The sequence below is a fragment of the Cygnus atratus genome, chromosome 11 (genome assembly GCF_013377495.2).
Source record: "Cygnus atratus isolate AKBS03 ecotype Queensland, Australia chromosome 11, CAtr_DNAZoo_HiC_assembly, whole genome shotgun sequence".
Lineage (NCBI taxonomy): Eukaryota > Metazoa > Chordata > Aves > Anseriformes > Anatidae > Cygnus > Cygnus atratus.
Genome location: NC_066372.1, coordinates 8,290,417 through 8,309,610, shown reverse-complemented (window position 1 = coordinate 8,309,610; position 19,194 = coordinate 8,290,417). Strand labels below are relative to the sequence as shown.

General features: G+C 54.7%; 3 protein-coding genes across 9 annotated transcripts in view; 2 read left to right on the top strand and 1 right to left on the bottom strand.

The window, feature by feature from the left end:
- SCAPER (S-phase cyclin A associated protein in the ER) overlaps positions 1-4,217 on the top strand; it is a 230,997-nt gene extending 226,780 nt beyond the window's left edge. For 6 of the 7 annotated variants that reach the window (XM_035553934.2, XM_035553933.2, XM_035553935.2 and 3 more), the window contains 2 exons: positions 1,735-1,786; positions 3,463-4,141. In XM_035553934.2, the coding sequence (XP_035409827.1) occupies positions 1,735-1,786; positions 3,463-3,557 (147 nt within the window). In that variant the 3' untranslated portion in view covers positions 3,558-4,141. Of the gene's footprint in view, positions 1-1,734; positions 1,787-3,462 lie in introns of all 7 variants that reach the window. The other variant, XM_035553931.2, reaches the window with a different exon arrangement.
- Positions 4,218-5,834: 1,617 nt separating this feature from the next.
- On the bottom strand, positions 5,835-8,588 carry ISL2 (ISL LIM homeobox 2). The gene is made up of 6 exons (XM_035553948.2): positions 8,442-8,588; positions 7,352-7,541; positions 6,980-7,242; positions 6,582-6,865; positions 6,322-6,492; positions 5,835-6,242 (listed from the first exon to the last, which is right to left on the bottom strand). The coding sequence occupies exons 1-6, from the start codon at positions 8,497-8,499 to the stop codon at positions 6,126-6,128; spliced, it is 1,083 nt and encodes a 360-aa protein (XP_035409841.1). The 5' UTR covers positions 8,500-8,588; the 3' UTR covers positions 5,835-6,125.
- Positions 8,589-16,723: 8,135 nt separating this feature from the next.
- Positions 16,724-19,194, top strand: part of ETFA (electron transfer flavoprotein subunit alpha) — a 32,379-nt gene continuing 29,908 nt past the window's right edge. Inside the window, exon 1 of the mRNA XM_035553772.2 lies at positions 16,724-16,816. Within this exon, the coding sequence (XP_035409665.1) occupies positions 16,778-16,816 (39 nt within the window). The 5' untranslated portion in view covers positions 16,724-16,777. The remainder of the gene's footprint in view (positions 16,817-19,194) is intronic.

The window sequence follows — 19,194 nt, the reverse complement described above, 5'->3', positions numbered from 1 at the left end:
GACTACTTTTTATTCTTTCAATACTAAAATAATTGCATATCAAATTAAAAATGACAACAAAAACTTCGTAACTTAGCATTAAAAGAATTTGCCATATTGTAATGAACTTCTGTTTAAATACAAAGCTATAATTCATCTTTGACTCTTTTATATTGAAACATTTTAATACAGAAACTACAGATTTCACTCTAGAAGGTGCGGTAGCAAAAAATGAGCATTATCAGTAAATGTAGCAAGCTTGATTTGTGTTCCAATTAAAAAAAAAAAAAAAAAGTAGGGAATAGTGTCCCCCATCAAATAATTAAGGTTATTTACCTTGATTCCTTTAGTCTAATAGTGGCATTTAAATCCTCAGTAGCTGCAGCAAAATGTAAGTATATTTGCAAGGGTCAGCGTTATTAATTTGATTTATAATAAGAGAAGTATTTATATCTCAGATGCCAAGTCCCCATGCTATTCCTTCAGGCTTTTAGAAGAGTTGCCTTAAAATACAGAAGATCCTCGTGGGCTCTACACTGTCAAGTTTTTGCTGGCTTTGCTGATACTTCAATATTTTACTCATTTTAAAATCTCATCCCAAATGTTGAAAACACACACACACACAACGATTCTGAAAGGAACCAAGGAATGCTCAAATCCCCCTACACACAGAAGAGCCTTGCCCCTGCACTTTTATTTCAACCTGCTGCAGTTCGTCAAGCAAATCTCTCGTTTGCTTCAGTGGAAGTTTTGGTAAAGTCTGTAAAATGTTTCCCTGTGACTAGAAAATGAGATTCTTCCTGTGCCAGGGAATGCAAAAAGAAGTCCCGTTTACGTAAAAGTTTGGTCATGTGTACGAATATAACACTTAAATACAGTGTGTTAAATGTGTGCAGCGTAAATCAAAGGAAAATGATTGCTGGATTTTACAGCTATCCACGTTAAGCCTCCTGGCCAACATCTATTTCCATCCTCCTGCAAAAGGTTGCATCATCCTTTCTTTGTTACTTCTGTTTCTAGATGGGCTGAAATAATTTTTAAAAATACATATTTAGGAGTATCTATGATTTGCTAAATTGTATCTCCTGTCAAATAAACCACCTCTGCTCAGGGAGAGCTTAAACTAAAGATCCGCTCCTCAAAGCTCTCTCCACACTGGGGCAGCTGAGCTGCATAATCCTGCTTGGTTCAGAGCGAAGTCGGTGTCCTTGCCGACTCTGGAGGACGCAGCCTCTTGCCCAGTAGGAGCAGCGGGCGCAGTATTGCCTGGAGTTAATCACGTCCTTGGAGGAACTTCACTTATTGTGAAGTAAGTGAATCAGGATCTCGGGCTCCTGGGTCACCGGGAAGCACAGCTGATCAAACTGGGATCATTCAACAATTTTTTAAGTGTGTGTTTGGACTCTGTAGTGCAAGTCTAAAACACTATTTGTTTTAAAGAAATATAGCTATATCAATTGTCTTAAATTAAAAGCTCATGATAAATAATTATTTCCAAAGAAGATACTAAAAAGCTGTTTTTCTGTGATGTGTATTAAAGTATCATTAAAAAAAAAAGTTATGAAGTCCACTGTATATTATAGAATTTAATTATTAGCAGTTATCTGTTATGATGTGTAGCAAATAAGACAGTTTGTTAACTTACAGATTTCATAATGTATTAGTATTTTCGGGTGACTGTGAATACTTAAAAAGTTGTTTTATTTCCTCAGATGCAAGATCTGAAAACCTGATGCTTTTTTTTTTTTTCCATAGGACTTTGCTCAGAGTTCAGGCCAAATGGATAATCAGTTATCTCATCAGAGGGGTAGGTCTCCACGAAATGTAACAGAGTAGCAATTAGGCTACAAAATATGTAGATAATACATTTTACTGTGAATGAGATATTTTTTCAATCTGCCTCACCATGAAAGGAATACAGCAGAATGATTTTACAGTTGTGGGAGAGGCTCCCTAGCTTGAAATTTGACTAAAACGTGTGTGGCTTCCAGTCTGCTGTTCACAGTATCAGGAATTCAGGCTGTTAATCTTTATTAAATGCTGTGTGGTATTCTGTCCTAAAATGTGATCCTGTACGTGCACACATTTAATTAGCTGTCACAAAGACTACCTTCAAAAGTTTTAGGTTACAGAAGCCGTGGAGTCATACCAATACACCGGAGGAGCCAAAAATTAGTAAAATACTGTCCTGTAATTATCCTGTAAAGTTTGTCAGTTTGCAGAAGAATTGCAGCTTTTCTTCCGTTCCAAGTATTGTGTAAAAATGCAGTTAACCATTTTAGACTAACCATTTGAAAGATTCTCAGCTAAGACAGCTCTTACTTGTTGAACAAATGTGAAATTCAAGTGCATTCATGGGAAAATCATCTTGAGTCACCCGCATTTTGCGTAAAGTACATCGCTTGGACAGTTGTTTCTCCCTAATAGCAAACAAATTCACCACTGTATTGCTGAATGCTTGGCAGAAGATAAGCAGTTCTAGGTCTAAAACATAAGCTTTGTGTTTGAAAATAAATTACAAAATTTAAAATTAACATAAACATATGGTGATTTTACTGTCAACATTATACCTTCTAGTTTGAAGCAGCCTCGTGCAGTGTCTGCAAAACAAACTTTCCAGGATTGCATTTGCATGAGAATCTGCTGAAGAAATATCTAAAATCCAAGTGGAAAACTGTTTTTTTTATTTTCATTATTCAAACTGAATGAACTTTTAAACAAAGATGACTATGTGGTGACATGAGAGTGTAATTTCTAAACATTCCCCCGTTGCAAAAAGCTGAGTTAATAATAGCAGTATGAGCAAGATTATTTTTATCTATTATATCATTTTAATGTGAAGGACAGACAGTGTTGTTTCCCCCCCCAAAAAAATAAAAAAAATAAAAATGGGAACAGTAACGCTGCTCAGAAAAGAATTTGAAAGTTCTCCATTGTTCAGTGCTGCACTGCAACACGCTGCTGGCAGGGTCAGATCCTGCAAACCTTCGCACGCATGTGTAGTCAGTTCACGTCACCAGCAGTGCTTGCAGGAGTACAAGCTGCGCTTGCCATCTTGCTGCGAGCTTTGGGGGAATCGGGGAGCACAGCTCCTCCACAGCGCTTTGTCGAGCAGGGGGCTGCTGAGCCGAGCCAGGCTGCGCCAGCAGGAGCATGGCTGAGCGGGTCCCCACGGGGTCTGGGAACATGCAGTATGTAGAGCCATTCGTAATGCCGCGGTGGCTGTCGCGGAGAGCCTGACCCAGTAAATTAAAAACCTGCGCCTCTGCTCATCAGGCCCCCGTGCTCCCATTTTCAAAGCCCAACCTCGATGCCTGTAGCTCTGCATTAGCATTACTCCATGATTTGAGAAGTTTTTGGTAGGGGGAGGGGAGCAAATGACTTGAAGTATCTCGAATTGGCTGCATGTTCATTATTCTTGTTTTATTGCCATCTTATCTAGAGAGGGAATAACTTGGTGATTTTATGTTCTGTCTTCAACAGAAAAATTTTTCAATTCTCAAGATTATCTTGAGCTGTCCAACAGATTCCCCCGGCAGTCCTGGGAAGAAGCTCGGCAGTTCTTCTTGAAAAAATAAGTGGTGTATTTGTTTTTAAGGTCCCTGGCATTGTAATGCTAACTGGTTCGTGCTGACTACCTTCTTTACAAGGCTATTCCGAAAAATTTTTGATACTCTAAATGCTTATGCTGTAGATATATATAATTTGCACTATTTATATCATAAGTACTGTAGATACTTTCAAGTTGTGTTTCGTAATTTTGATAATTTGAGTTTATTTCATTCATGAATCCTATGTCATGGTTTGGGTACTTTCTACCTTGTGATGTGGTGGTACTTGCACTGCAGAACTGCTGAACCAAGATTGCCAATAGAGGAAATATATGTCTTGTAATAAAATAACTTATTCTGACTACGGAGTGACTTCTGCGTTACAAATGTTGGTGTGTTTGAATTATGATAAGCAGCGCAAGGCTCGGAGAGGGGAAAAAAGCAGCCAAGCGAGGCGGGTAAGATGTCCTTCCAGTTATGCAGACGTCTAAAGTATTTCTCAGAACTGGCTCTGAGGAAACTTCGTTTGTAATGTTTTGCTGATACGTCCCGCATAATACGGATTTTGTAAACCGTGCGCGTTTTTAACGTTTCGGTAAGACTTTAATAATGCTCGTTTAAACGTTGTGATGTTCTCCTGACGGCGCCGTTCCCCTGGAGCCCCCCCCATTAAACCCTCGGCCCTGCCGCCCGCCTCAGAGCTTTCTTCTCGCGCCTCGCGCCCTTCCCGCGCAGCGCCCCGCGGCCCGGCCCCAGCCGCCCCCTCAGCGCGGCCCGGCCCGACCCGGCCCGGCCCGGCGGCCCCAGAGCCGCGGCCGCTGCTGCCGGGGGCCCTGAGGAAGGCACCGCCGGGGCCGTACCGAGCTCGCCGCGCTCCGGGCCGCCCTCGGCGGGCGCTGTCCCCGCTTCGCAGCCCCGTGCCGGTCCCCCCCCGCCTCCGGCCCGCACCTGAGGCGGCGGCGCTCGGGACCCGACCCGCCCGGGCTGGCCCCGCGGGGAGCCGCGGGCTGAAGGGGCCGGGGCTTCGGGCGCGGTTTGAGGGCGGCCCCGCGGCCATGGAGGAACGGTACGGGTTCGGCCGGGGCCCGGCGGATCGTTCTCGGGAGCTGAAACCCGGCCCGGCCGCGGCTCCGCCCGGCAGTGCCCAGCGGGCCGCAGGTAACGAACGCGGGGGCCGCGCAGCGGGGGGAGCCGGGGAACCGGGCAGCGCTTCCCCGCCCGGCCCGGCCCGGCCGGGGACCCGCGGAGGTCGGGGCGGGCCGGGCCGCTCAGGCGCTCCGCGAGCCCCGACGGCAGCCGCGGAGCGGCCGCACGGGCCGCAGCCCCGGCCGTGAGGGGCCGCTTCGCCCAGCGGGTGGCGGGGCAGAGGGGACACGCGGGGTAGCGGTGCCCGCGCAGCCGCCGCCTCAGCCCCGCGGGGCAGCGGCGCCCTCTCAGACACCGGGCGGTGGGTCGCGAGGGGCAGCGCGGGGCCGCCCTGGGGGGAGCGGGGAGGGAGCCGGAGCGACGGCAGAGGCCGGTAAGGGGCCGCCGGCCGCGGCTGGGCGGGGAGAACGAGGGCGTGCGAGGGGCCGCCGAGCCCCGGGGCAGCCCCGGCAGGAGGGGATGCGGCCCGGCACCGCGGCAGGTGCGAGCACGGCCCCGGGACTGCCCGAAAGGGGAACCGGCGCTCCGCCTCCCTGGCCGTGAACACGCGGCCCCGGCGGGGGGGGAGAGGCCGCGACGGCAAAAGCGGGCTGGGGGATGCGGGCTGGGGGCTGCGACAGACCCCGCCCGGCCCTCCCCGCCCCGCCGCCCGCCCGCTCCCGTGGCCGGGGCCCCGCCGCCGCCCTCCCGTCCCTTATTTTCGTTTCAATCCTTTTCTTTTTTCTTTTTTTCTTTTTTTCTTTTTTTCTTTTTTTTATTAAGTCCAAAATATTTAATCCCACTATTCAACCGCTGACTGACAATAAATAGCAATAACTTACTTTTGTTCGTTAAAGGCTCAAACAATCCATCCTCCGTCCACTGATAACTTAACACCACTAGTACTGGTTTCCCCATTACAAAGGCTCGGTCCCGGGTCCCGTTCTCCAGCGACCCCGGGCGAGGCAGCGGCGTGAGATGAGGCCGGGCAGCGGCTGCAGAGGGGGCGCCGGGCCGGCTCCGCGGCCGCGGGAAGGCGTGCGCCGGGGGAGCCCCTGTCCCTGCTCCTTCTCTCCGCTGATGCACGCCTTTCTGTTCGTTTCCCTTCCAGCCAGGGAAGAGAAGCCGTCCCCAGCGCCAGCGGCGGGCGAGGCAGCCTCTCGGCACGCCGGGCTCCAGCGGGGAAAGGCGCGTTTCTTTGGGGAAAGGAAACATCGAAATCCGCAGGGCGAAACCCCCGATCAACGAAATAACCGGGGCGGGGGCTCTCTCTCCGGTCTGGCGAAGGCAGCGAGAATCCCGGTGCTTTTTGGCCGTCAGTAAGGTATTTTTTTGTTTGTTTTTAAATAAGAATAATTAAAAAACAAAGGCGTTTGTCCGGCGCTCTGGGAGCGGCCCGGGGCCGGGTGTCTCATGCAGGGAGCGCAGGCATGCGGAAGTCCCGCGGCGGCGGCGGGCGGCCGGGCGGCCTCACGTCTCGGCCGGGCTGGGCACCATGCTGTTGGGGGTGTCGGGGAGCTGGGAGGACAGCGAGGTCACGTCGCTGCCGGAGGACGTGCCCAAGGAGCCGGACTCGGAAAAGGAGACCTGGGGCGGGGGGGCAGCGGCGGTGCGGTGAGCCCCGCGGCCGCCCCCCCGCCCCCCCGCCGCGGCGCCCGGGGCTCACCAGCTGCTGGAAGGCGGCGGGCTGCTCCAGGTCGCTCTGCAGGGCGAAGTCGCTGAGCGCCTTCCAGGGCGGCTGGTAGGTCTGCACCTCCACGGCGCTGCCCTGCACGGCGCTCTCGTGCCGGATGGGGCTGCCGGCCACCAGCGGCGTCCCGGTGAGGCCCTGCAGGCTCTGCGGGCACGCCGGGGGGCTTCAGCGCGGCGCCGGGCGGCCCGGCCCCCCGCGCGCGCCCTCCCGCCCGCCCCGCTCCCTCCGCTCACCGTCTTGTCGCCGTGCTGCTGCTGCTGCAGCTGCTTCATGAGGATGGACTTCTTCTTGTCCTTGCAGCGCTTGTTCTGGAACCAGACGCGGATGACGCGCGGGCTGAGCCCCGTCATCTCCACCAGCTGCTCCTTCATCAGGGCGTCGGGGCGCGGGTTGGCGGCGTAGCAGGTCCGCAGCGTGTGCAGCTGCTTCTCGTTCAGCACCGTCCGCACGCGGGTCGTCTTCTCCGCCGCCTTGTGCGCCGGCGGCCGCGGGGCCGGCGGCCGCCCGGGCACCGGCTCTGCGGCGGGCGGGGAGAGCGTGCATCGTCAGCCCCGCCGCCGCCGCTCCCCACCGCCCCCCGCCGCCCCCCGCCGCCCTCCCCGAGCCGCGGCGGCCCGCCGGGGGCCGGTACCTGCGAGGTGCGCGGCGGCAGCCGGCGGCAGCGCGGGGCTGCGCGGCCCGCGGGCGGCGGCGGCGCCGTCGGGGAGCGGCCCGTGGTCGGCACGGCAAAGCAGGTCGCGCTCCCGCAGGCAGAACTGGTCCCCGGGCAGCAGCTGGCGGCCGCAGGCGGCGCAGCGGAAGCACTCGAGGTGGTAGACGTGGTCGCGGGCGCGCATCACCAGGTCGCTGCTGCTGAAGGCCGCCCGGCACTGCGCGCACTTGATGCCGAAGAGCCTGCGGGGAGGCGCCACGCCGTCAGGGAGCGCGGGGCTGGGGGGGGGGTGGGGGGTGGGGGTCGCGCGGGGCTTTTTTGGGGTCGGTTTCGTTGCGGCACGCCGGTCACCTGCTGTAGTCCCGCTTGCAGTAGGCCTTGCCGTCGCGCAGGAAGCACGTGCAGGTCTCGTCCAGCGGCTGCCCGCACTCGGCACACTTGAGGCAGGCGACGTGCCACTCCAGGTCCGGCGACACCCGCAGCAGGAACGGGTCCTGGATGCGGCCCCCGCAGCCCGCGCACAGGGCCAGCCCCGGCCGCCCTGCCGGAGCGAGCGGGGCACGGTCAGGACGGCGCGGAACGCGGCGGGGCGCCGGGAACGGGGGGACGAAACGGGAAGAAAGGAGGAGAAATGTGGGCAGGGGAAATGAAGGAAAGCCGAAAGAGAAACGTGGCCAGGGAAAGGGAAAGATAGAAGGAAAGCCGAAAGCGGAGAGAGAAGCAGCGAGAAATGAAAGGAGAAACTCGAGGGAGGGAAAGGACCGCGGGAAGAGAAATAAAAGTGTTACCTCGGAATGGGAAATAACGGCGGAGAAAGTGTAAAACAAAAACGGAAGAAAAACGGAAAGAAAGAATAAAGAAACAAAAGAAAAAAGAAGGAAAAGAAAAGAAAGAAAGAAGGAAGGAAAGATAAGGAAGGAAAGAAAAGAAATAAGAGAAGAAAAAAAGAAAAGATAACGAAAAGACAGAAAGGGAAACCAACCCCGTGGAAAATCAAAAACAAAACAGAGAGGTGAAACAGGAACGTGGACAAACGAAAACGGAAAGAGACAAGACATCAGACAGACGGAGAAATAGCAGCAAACAAAACCAGAAGAACAGAAAGAGAAAGGAAGAAAGAAAAACGGAAAGAGAAATAAAAAAAGAAAACCGAAACACGGGAAGAGAGAGAGGCGAGCGGCGGCGCGAAAGGGACGGGGGCAGCGAACGGCAGCGCGGAGCGGGGCGGGCAGGGCGCGGGCTGCGGGCGGGCGGGCAGGAGCAGCCCGCTACGAGCCGGCGCCGCGGGGCCGGGAGCGCGGGGCACGCGGGGAGCGGCGGCACCGGCGGCGCCCGGGCCGAGGCTTGGAGCCGCAGCCCTGCCCGGCGCTGTCACCGCCCCGACGGCGGCACCCGGCGGCACCGGGGGCCCCGCCGCCCGGCCGGCCCGGCGCGCACTTACTCTTGGAGGGCTCCCCCATGGCGCCCGGGAGCGGCCGCGGCAGGAGGACGTCCACCATGCGGGCGGCCCCGTGCGCGCGGGGCGCGATGCGGGATGGCTGCGGGACGGCGCCGCCGCTGCTCCACTGCCCGCGGGGCGGGGGCCGCGCCCGCCCCCCCGGGCCCGCCCCGCCGGGCCGCGCCGTGATGTCAGCGCGCACCGGCCGAGGGGGGGGGCGGCGCTGACCTCACCGCGCGGCCCCCGCAGGCGATTGGCGGCCGCGGGGAGGGCGCACGCGGATTGGCCGCGGCGAACAATGGGCGCGCGGCGGGGCGCGGGCACCGCGGGCACCCCGGCACCGCCGGCACCCCGGTACCGCCCCGGTACCACCCCGGCACCCGGTACGCGGCGGCAGCGCTGCGCAGCCCCCCGGCGGGGCAGCCCAGCCCCCGGCGGCCCCGTGCCGGCCGCCCCGTCCTGGAGCGCACGGCGCCGTCCCAGCCCCGTGCCCCCGGCCCCGCCGGTGCCGCTCCTCGCTGCGCGCCGCCCCGCTTCTCCCCGTGCCGCCGTCCCCGCAGGTGCCCCAGGGGCCGCCCCGAGCTCCGCCGTCGGGCCCCGGCGGCAGCCGCCCGGCGGGCCGGGATCAGCGGCCAAGCGGGGGTGCGGCGCTGCACCTGACGCCGCGGCGCCCCTGCAGCCCCGGCTCTCCCCTTTCCTTTCTATCCTCTCCGCTCACCCCCCGCCCCCGGTCTCCACGGGCTTCCTGTGCATTAGCAAAGAAATGGGCAGAGCGCTTCGGCGGCCTTCGGCTCGGGTTTAAATTCCCCAAGACTTCACGGCGCATTGCCGGGAGCACCTCGAGAGCTCTCGGCGATCGCGACCGCCGCTGTCCTGGGGCTCGGCCCCGTCCCTCCCCTCCGTGCAGCCACCTCCTCCATCCGACCCGCGCATCGGGCAGGTGTAGGTCAGCGTGGTGGCTGTGAATTGCGACCCGGGAAGGGCAGGCTGTGCTCGCTGTGCTCGGAGCGAGGAGGCAGGGTGGGCTTTCGGCTGAAGCACTTGTTTCTGAGCCAGACACCCTGTCGGTACGAGACGCCGGGAGCTCGGAAAGGGGAGAGGAGGGTTCCGATAGCCAAACCGATAGGTTTGTCTGCTTGACCCACTCTCCCCAGCTGGCTGCAGCCCCCGCTGCACCGTTGGGACCTCCCGGAGGTGCTGAAAGCAAGATGTTCACGACTGAGCAGGAGCTGAGCGGGAGAACGCGTTCGGGGTGCCCTCTCCAGCAGGGGCACGCATCGCCAGGGGATTTCAGCAACCCCGCCCGTCCCGCCCGGCCGCTGGGCGATGCGCGGCACCGGGGTCTGCAGCACCCACACCCGCACGGCCGGGCGAGCACACACGTCCCCTGCCTCGGTGCTGCGGCACCCGTCGGGGCTCGCGGTCCGGCCGCTGCCGGCATTGTGGCTCCGTGGCCGGCAGCAGAGCGGAGCTGGGAGGTGAGGGGCGTAAAGGGGGCTGGAAATGTGCCGCCGGCTCTTCAGAGCGGGGTTACCCCCAGGGACAAGTGACAGCCCTGCAGTCCTGCCTGTGCCCGCACTCCCCACGGAGAAGGGGGTCCACAAGGGTGTCCTCGGCCGGGGTGGAATGCACCGAGTCCCGAGTGAGTCAGGATCTGCATGTGCTAACAATAAAATGCAAAAATAAAATGTCAGGGTGATAGGAGAACGAGACTCGTCTAAGAACACAGCAGCTTGGCAGGGACGCTGCGTGTTGCATCACCCCTTTTCCCACTCTAGGGCAGGGTCCTCCTGCTCTCCCAAACCTCCCTCCAGCTCAGGAGCAGCAGCCAGCCAAACGCTTCTGACCCTGGGCAAAGCTGTGCCGCAGGCTCACCGGTGTGAGCACAGAGCCGCGCGCTGGCAGCAGGCAGGTACGGTGGGGCAGGACTTGGTTTGTGCCCAGGCAGGTAGGAACCAGGCAGGCAGTGCCGTCGAAAACCCTGAAAAATGACTTGCCAGGGAAATGCTGAAAGCCCTGAACCGCCTGTAGGTGCTGTATGGCAAACTTTGAAACGACTCCAGGTGATGCCAAGAGGCGTAAAACCATTCCGTTGCAGCCCCATTTTACAAAGAGGTCAATTGTCAGTTCGTTTTGGGGGCGCTGAGGGAAAGCGCATCATAAAACCGTCGAACAATACGGGTCAGGAGGGACCTCTGGAAAACCGCCTTCAGGTTGCTTGGAATTGAGGGGAGTGCCTGTGAGTGGAAACCAGGCACCGTCTGTCCCTCCTGCCACCCCGAGCGCTCCCTGCTCTCCTCCACCCAGCACCCAGGGTTTCCAGCAGCTTTTGGGGCAATTCCAGCGGGGTTTGGGGTGAGGGCTGGCGGGGCTGCCTGGCCGCAGGGAGGCTGGCAGCGCTTCCCGCTCTCTACGGAGCAACTCTGGTCTTTGCTCCCAAACACAAATACGAGTTGCCTCTAGACAGGGGAAACGGTAACAATTTTTTTGTTTGCAGCAGATTGCAAAGGCAGTAAATGCCGATTCTTTCAGAGCCAGTCATGGATTAAGTCCATTATAAAATTAAAACAGATGGAACACAATTTCACTTACATTACAAAAAAGGACAGGAACCATCTGCAATAAGATTTAGTATTGCAAAGCTATTGTTATCACATTACCATTAAAACCTTTGATGAAGGGTTTTCTTTTCTTTCAGAAACTTATTCACATGAAACAAATGTTTTATTTATCCATCTTCCTAAGATAATCATATTTTATTCAAAAACATGACATCTCCCGAAGACCCAGCTTTGGTTCTAGCAGAACACGCACAAACAAAGGGTGTAAAACTTCAGCGTTGAACCATTAGGGTCTTCCGTGGGGAGGATGTAGCCAAAAGCGAATTCCCTGTCCATTTTTCCTTTAGAAAACATTTCCCCATGTTTGGGGACAATGCCTGATACTGAAAATAGATAATTAATGAGATAATGGGATACTGCATGTCACCTCCTGTCCAATGGGATTATCTGATGGCTAATTATGGACAGATTGTGATTAATGTGATTATGGATTGGTTATTAATCTGATTCTGGGTTGATCTAGTTATGTATTAGTCTGCTCCAAATGGTTAATTGGATCTGAGATAATAGAAATGCAGCTTGCACCAGATTTTGCCACATCAGTTGATGAAGTATCTTTTGATCTGGGTGGGTTGCGAACAATAAATTATTTACAGCTGTTGAGAAAATGACTCTTCCTTAGAATGTAGTCATTCATTTTATTTTCGAGAGCCTTTGAAAACAAAATCAATATCCTTTTTAAAAGGAGATGTTGACAAAAGAAAGGCACGTACATAACTCACAAACAAATGTGACGAAATTAAACAGTGGTTAACCCGGTGGCCTAATGTCTGGTGATGCATTTGAATTGCTATGTGGAGCTTTGGGCTCAATTCTTCTGAGACCAGCAGGGGTTGGGAGCATTGCAGGGAAAGAGGGCCCAGCTCTGCGGAAAGTGGTATTGCACAAGAGCTACTGCCAGCCCTGCTATTGATTAAGAATCAGCCATGGTAAAATGGCAAAGGGAGTCCTTGCCATTTTGTGCCCTCCGGGTAGGAGGGATGCAGAAAGTTCAAGGGCAGGGGAAGGACTCATCCCACCATCCCATCCAGCTTCCTCCACACCAGGCTGTGCCAGCTGACCCCATCTGATTCTTTTTTCCCCCCGCTCCAAGCCCATTACTTTCTGGTTGACCTCAGTCATGTCTCGGAGAGATGCATCTGGTCTTGATGTAGCCTGCCAGCGTGGGAGAGGCTTCCCGGCTCCCTGCGAAGTGTCCGGCTTCTCGCTACTTTCACTGAAATGCAAACTGCATGTATGTTTTTGGGAATCTTGTTGTGCCATTGTCTGCTGGGTGAAAGGGGCAGTGGGTGTGTTGTGTCTGCAGAGCAGTGGGTCTGCTGTGGCACCTTAGGCTTGGGGATGGGGGTGCAGGAGGCACGTTCGCCTTGCCGCCTGGTGGAATAAGCAGCAGGCAGCTTCACCAGAAGGTGCTCCTCTCTCAGTGGAGAAAAATGTCAAAAATCAAACAGGTCCCAGACACTGAAAACAGGCCCTCAAGGTATTATTTACTGAGCTGAAACTGAAGGAAACTAAAGGAAAAGCAACTTTCCCTTTTCTGTTCCTGCAGGCATGGGAAAGGCCATTCCCCTGGGTGTCCCTGCTGCTGAGTGGGCTTGTGGCAGCACCGCAACCTCCAGGTTCCTCCCTGGCAGCGTAACAGGCAGAAAAAGCAGCTCCCTGTTTAAAGAATAATGCTGATACAATCTGGCTGTGAATTTTACACACATCTCCCATTAGCAAGGAGGCGAGGCGCGCACCAGAGGAGGGATGCAGGTCACCAAGCGGCCATGGCAGGCACCTGCACAGGAGGGGAGCAGAGCATGACCTGGGACACCCGTCCCTCACCCCTGCTACCAGGCACTGCTCTCTTGGGCAGTAGGAGCTGCCTGCCCAGGGAACCCCAGCCCGTGCTTCATGAGAGGCTGCAGCGCCCCTCTTTGCCTGTCTTCGGCAGGAGGTGCTTGAGCTCTGTTGGTGACCGTGCTCTCTGGGAACAGTGACAACTTGCAGGAAACACAACGCGGTGTTGCTCCCTCGTTACCTAGTCAGCACCTGGAAATGGTTAGCATGGGAGAGGAGATGATGAGGAAGGGAAAACAGCTGCCTGCTGTTCCCTGCAAATGGGGTTTGTAGGTTTAGCTCGATTCGGTGGCTGTTGTGGGGTGGCTTTGGGGGAGTGCTTGCCTCCATCCCAGGCTTTGGAAATGGGGCTGGTGATATTGTCCCTGCCGGGGGGTCCTCCAGAGGCCTTGTGAAAGACAAAATGCTGACCAGAGGCACGCAGGTGGGAGGCTGTAAGGTGATCTGGATAAAGCATTAAGCACACCTGTGCTGGGGCTTTCGTTGTAAAGGAACTGAAAGGTGTTGAGATGTGTTTCAGGGGCAGGATGGATGGGGAGCAGAGAGCAGGGCCCTGGGGAGGTGCCTCCTTTTCCCGTCTGTGGGGGAGGGGTGAGTGCAGGGGGATAGGCAGTGTCCTGGGCTGCTGAACTGCTTTGGTCGTGTGGATTTGCAGAGCGTGGGCATGGAATATTTCAGCAGCAGAGACCTCTCCCACTGCCCCTTCCCAGGTGGGTTTTCACCCCATTTCTCCCCGCGGCTGCCTGTCTGGTGCTGGGCCATGGGTCCCGCTTGCATGGCTTGGAGAGCCCCGCTGCACCCTAAGCAGGCTGCACTTGCTTTAACCTTATTGGATTTTGACAGATTAGGAGGCGAATCCTTTCGTGTGCTGGGGAAGCTTCCCAAACGAAGCTCTTCAAATTTATCGGAGTCAGCTATGCCCAGAGATGGTGGGAGGAGTAAACTGAGGATGACCCCTGCCAGAGGGGACCATCATAGCAGTAATAAAAAAAAAATTCCTCTCCTTCTCTAAATCCCATAGTCATGAGACTGTATTAGCTGGATTCCATATGTTTTAATTAGGAATTATGTATTTTAAGGGAACCGAAATCCGATTCTGATGCAGACATGATGACGTATTTGTAATGGCTCGTTTCATTTTCTTTTGTGGCCTTTGTTAGAGATACCAGTGCAGGTACCTGCTTTCATTTGAAACCCTATTTTTATAAGTTTGAGCAATCAGCATTATTGATTTGTAGTGTGAAAAAATGTAATTCCCTTTCAAACGCAGAAATTGGGTCAGCAGATCCTAATGAAATAATCCTGGATAACAATGCACCATAAATGGATCTGCTTCCACTAATTAAGGGCTAATTTTTTCATTCAAAATACAGAGTAAGGTCCTCTGCCTGCATTAGATAGTGACTCCACCTTCAGCAGCACCTGCTTGTTGTGTGTTTTACTGTTTTTATTGTCATGCCTTAGGTGGGAAGGTCAAATAGAAAAAAGACTCTTGCCACCGTGCAGCTAATATGGATCATGCTGATATAATCCCTACCTGATTACAGTTATAAGCTCCTAAAACACTGGCCATACGTGATAGACTTCCTTTATGCTTCAGGGTGTAATCCGCATCAAGCCAGTTTCAATAAAGATTACACGTAACTTAAGTGTTGCTGAGGTTTAAAATCAAAGTTATAAACAGAAAATAAACAGCCTGTCACTTCTTTGGATGGGTGACACTACGCTTTGAAGTCTGACCTGGCAGGTGGCGATGTCACCCTGCTCGTCAAAATACCTGTGTGTTATTAAACCAGACATGTGGGGAAAGCAACAACTTATTCTGAGCTAGGATGCAATTGGGTCAATTTTGATGGAGTGGCTTACTTCTGTTTTGGTCTGAGGTGCTCACAAACAGAACAAAAACCCCAAACTCAAATGAGATCAGATTGTTTATTTTTGCTCTGGCATTTTTAGGTGTATGTGCGTTGTTTCTGTTTGTTAAAGAATTCATCCCCATGAGATGTGCTGTCTGCACGTTGGAAGCTCCTTTTTGGAGCTGACAATAGGATTATGAAATTGCGTGTCATCCTTTTAATGAGTAAAACAAGTTAATTAAAAAGAAATAATGGCTGAGCTAAGGATGCTCAGGATGTTCTTATTTTGCATCCTTGTTTTGCTGTTGTTCTGGGCCTGGGGAGCTGGAGCATGCGGTACAGCCACCTTTCTTCCCTGCCTGAAGCATTTGAGACAAAGTAGTGTCCACTCTGATGCTTGTGCTGCTGGACCTGGCTACGTTTCGCTGTAAAGCCGGAATACTTCTTGGCATCTGAGGTGAAAGCCATGTGGCTGGATGCATTTTAGAGGTGGTCCGGTGCCAAGGCTGTGGCAAGGCTGAAGAGCCCTTTTGATCAGCTTGCCTCTTGCTTTCCTGCGGGGGCCTCAGAAATGCAGAACGAATCACTGACGTGCTGCAGACCCACGCCGATTCTTGGAAGAACGGGCCAAGGGCTGTAACCGTCTGTTTTCTTTACCCCAAACCACTTCAGGACGGGAAGGAAGAAGCAGCGCTCGGGGCTGGCTGGTGATTTCTGTGAGGGGGTGAGGGAGATGTGCCCGGCCTAGGTGCGGCGGGGCTGGCAGCTGGCTGCTCCCTGGTGCTGGCCTCTCAGGGGCCCAGTGGCCGCTTGGCCTGAAACATTCTCGTTGACTTTCTGCTGTTTTTTGCAAATCCCTCTCCCTGCCAGGGGGAAAAAACCTGGTGGTATGGAAACATCTGCGAGCCTGGTCCCGGGGGCAGCCAGGCTGTGAGGAGCGGGGCAGCATGGCCGGGGCCAGGGCTGGCAGCTGGCTCCCCAGCCGCAGATGGGGGCACCTCGCCCTCCTCCTCCTCCTTTGCCAGGCACATGGCTCCAGCAGGGCCTGGGACGCTTCCTCTGGTTCCTGATGAGCAGGGAAGGGACAGGAAGTGGGACGTGTGTCCCCACAGCAGGCTCTCTCCTTGGCCTATCCTCCAGTGCCGCCCGGGGATCCTGCCTGTACGCTGTCATCAGAGGCTGGCTGCGGTGGTCTGCGCGGGATTGCTCCCAGCACCCGGCAGGCTCCTTAGCAGCCACTGGTGGGTGTCTGAGGAAGGGAGGCATCTGGTGGCAGTGCTGGCATCCTGCTTCGGGTTTTGGAAGCTCAGCACCCATCTTCTCGAGCCAAGAGACAGCTGTGGTGACCACACCTCAGGCCTTGGTGAGTCCTCATCGTGCGTTCAGTCACCCCTCCCAGGCAGCAAGCAAAAGGACAAGGCGAAATGGCTTCAGGTTGCACCGGGGTGGTTTAGGTCGGATATTAGGGCACGTTTCTTCACTGAAAGGGCTGTGCGGGGGGAAGCAGCTGGGTCACCATCCCGGGAGGTACTCAGGGGACGTGCAGGCGTCGTGCTTAGGGACACAGTTTAGTGGTGGGTTTGGCAGTGCCATGCTAATGGTTGGCCTTGGTGATCTTAGAGCTTTTCTCCAGCCTAAAGGATTCGATGGTTCTGTGATTCTACAGGGCTTTATCCAGCCCCTCGCAGGAACATGCCGGGGGCAGAGGGGAAGGGCCGCGGGGGGGCTGCACGAGCTGCCGGGGGCTGCGCCTCGTGGGGCGCTGCGGCACGTGCGGCCCCGCCCCGCCCTGACGAGGTGCACCAGCCACCTGCTGCGCGCTTCCCGCCCTCCGCCAACGGCCCCTCACGCGCTTCCCGCCCTCCCCAACCACGCGCCGCGCGCGGCCGGCCGTCGGCGGAGAGAGGAAAGGAGCGGGCAGCAGAGCGCGCCCATCGCCCCGGCGCGGCGCCCAATGAGGCGGCGGGGCGGCGGCGGGGCGGCTCTCGCGAGAGCGGCGCCGGGCGGCGGCGGCGGAGCCATGTTGCGGGCGGTCGCGGCGCGGGGCGTGCGGCGGGCGGTGAGTGCGGGCGGGGGGCGCGGGCTCCCCCCGCCCCTCCCGGCCTGGCGGGGGCGGCCGTGAGGTGAGGTGAGGTGAGGGGGCGGCGGCCGGGGGGCGAGCGGCGGGAGCCGCCGGGGCCGCGCTCCCCCCGGGCTCCGCTTCGCCTCCAGCCCGCCCCTGCCAGGACCGAAGTTGCCGAGCTGCCGCCGGCGGGGCGCGGGGCCGTTCGCAGCAGCCTGCCGAGCCCGCAGGGCCAGCGCCTGGCGCTGCAGGAGCGCTCCCGGGCAGCCAGCGGGGAGCAGCCCGGCACGGCCCCGGGAGCTCGTCCCAGAGCCGGCAGCGAGCGGGAGGTGCCTGCGGCCCGGGGAGAGGCTGTCGGGGCTCGCTCCCCGGCACGCTCGGTGCCGTGCAGAACCGCGAGTGTTTGTGCACAGCGCCGTGAGCTGCGGGCCGGAGCTGAAGACAAACGCAGCCTGTCGCTTCCCGTGGTGACCCTCGCGTTGCTCAACTCGGTGGCCTTGGGAGGCCGCTTGCTCTGCCATTGCGCCCACATTGCCAAATTTAACAGCTAGGTGAACTCAAGGTTAGTTGCAGCAGATGATTCATGAAGTCTCCCCGAACATCCCGAGATGTGCACTTGAACTGTGTGCAGATAGCCATACTAAAAGAGCTTTAAATCTCACAACTTTCCGGTTGAGATCTTGAATGCTTTTACAGGTACTACAGTTCTGGAGAGCTCTAAAATAGTAACGATATTTATTAATCGCTGTGAGGTACTAAGAGTGGTTTAAAGAGCAAAGGTATGCCGGGACATACGTGATTTAATGAATCTAAAATTGTAGCTGTTGTAATCACAGATGCCTCTGAGTAATTGTTAGACCATAGGCTTTCCAGAGCAAAGGTCTTCATGACCTTAAGAGCTCCTAGAACATATGCTCTGGCTGTGTAAATAATAATTTACTCCGGATAGCCACGTGATTCAGTTTCACAACCTGGAAATGAAGTCAACTCCTTGTTTCAGCCATATGCCTCTAAAGTTATACGTTTATAAAAGCAGTCAAACATTGTGTCCATCTTCCACCTGCAGGGTACAAAGTAGCCGGTGTGAGAAGTGAAGCAGTTCTCTGTTTAGCACTAAGACTTCTCTTGAAGCACTCCATCGGGTTTTGGGTTGTGCAGTTCCAAAGTGTCTGCAGAGAAACAGGGTGTGAGAGTAAAAGTACAAGCAACGAGGAAAGGTTGGAGTTGCATAACTTAAAGAAAGGTGGACTGAGGGATATGAGTGCAAGTACAAAAAGAACTGGTGCAGCAGTGGGAGTAAGCCATTTCACCAGTCCACAGATAGTAAAATAATAACAGTACGGTTAAATTGCAAGAAAGCAGTTGAAGATGCTTAGGAAGAATGAAGGTAGGCGTTAAGAAATCCTTTCTAGTAGAAAGGTTAGTCAATTTTTGGAATAGGTTGCCTAGGAGTCATTGGAATGCTCTAACAGCAAGCTAGACATATGTCGGAAGTAGCATCGATATAATTGCTTATCGTTGGAGGGTGAATGGCTTTGTATGAGCTAGTGAGCTTCCAAACCTGCAGTGGTATCAGGTCGTGGTCGTCAGGATTGTTTTGAGGTCAAACATTCCTACCTCTATGAAATAACAGATTGCATATTCCCTTAAAATTCTTTTTTTTTTTTTTTTTAACTAGATAAGCATGTGCCTGACTTTTTGCCTCTTTTTTTTTTTTTTTTCTCACATGACATAGCACAACAGTGTAAGGCCAAGTTCACTGTGGGTGGATATCATACCAGTGCCTTGAAATTTGTGTCCAGTTGTCATTCAGCCTGTGCTGGAGTTAGAGTGTATCCTTCGGGTATTCTTGAAGGGCAAACAGTGTTCGTCCTGGTTATTTAAAGACATAAATGAATCTCTTGGCCTCCCTCACTTGTATGCTTCTTCAAAAAAAAAAAAAAAAAGAGAAAACAATAGAGCCAAAGAGTGAAGGACGTTGTGGCTCTCTCCATTTAAGAGCACTGCTTTGCTTTGTCTAATATTTCAGCGTTCTGATTTTGTTTTAAAGATCCAGATAGAATAACATTTGCTCGTGTTTCTGTGATGTGTTTTTTATTGAAAAGGGATGCTTTAGAGTTGGCTTCTCATTAAATGAAATAATAGGCTTATTCTTGTGAAGCTATTGGTGATCTTCTGGTGGAAATGGGCTTAACTAAAAGGTTTTCTTTCTCACTCTGTAGTGTAGTATTTTACCATATAATATCTTTTGAATAAAGATAATGTCACTTGCATAATTTTTAGTGATATGGAGCAGGTAATCATAACTTGTCTTTACAGTGTTCTGGGGGACAACGACCCAGTTTTCACAGCTGATGAGTCTTTCAGTTTCTGTT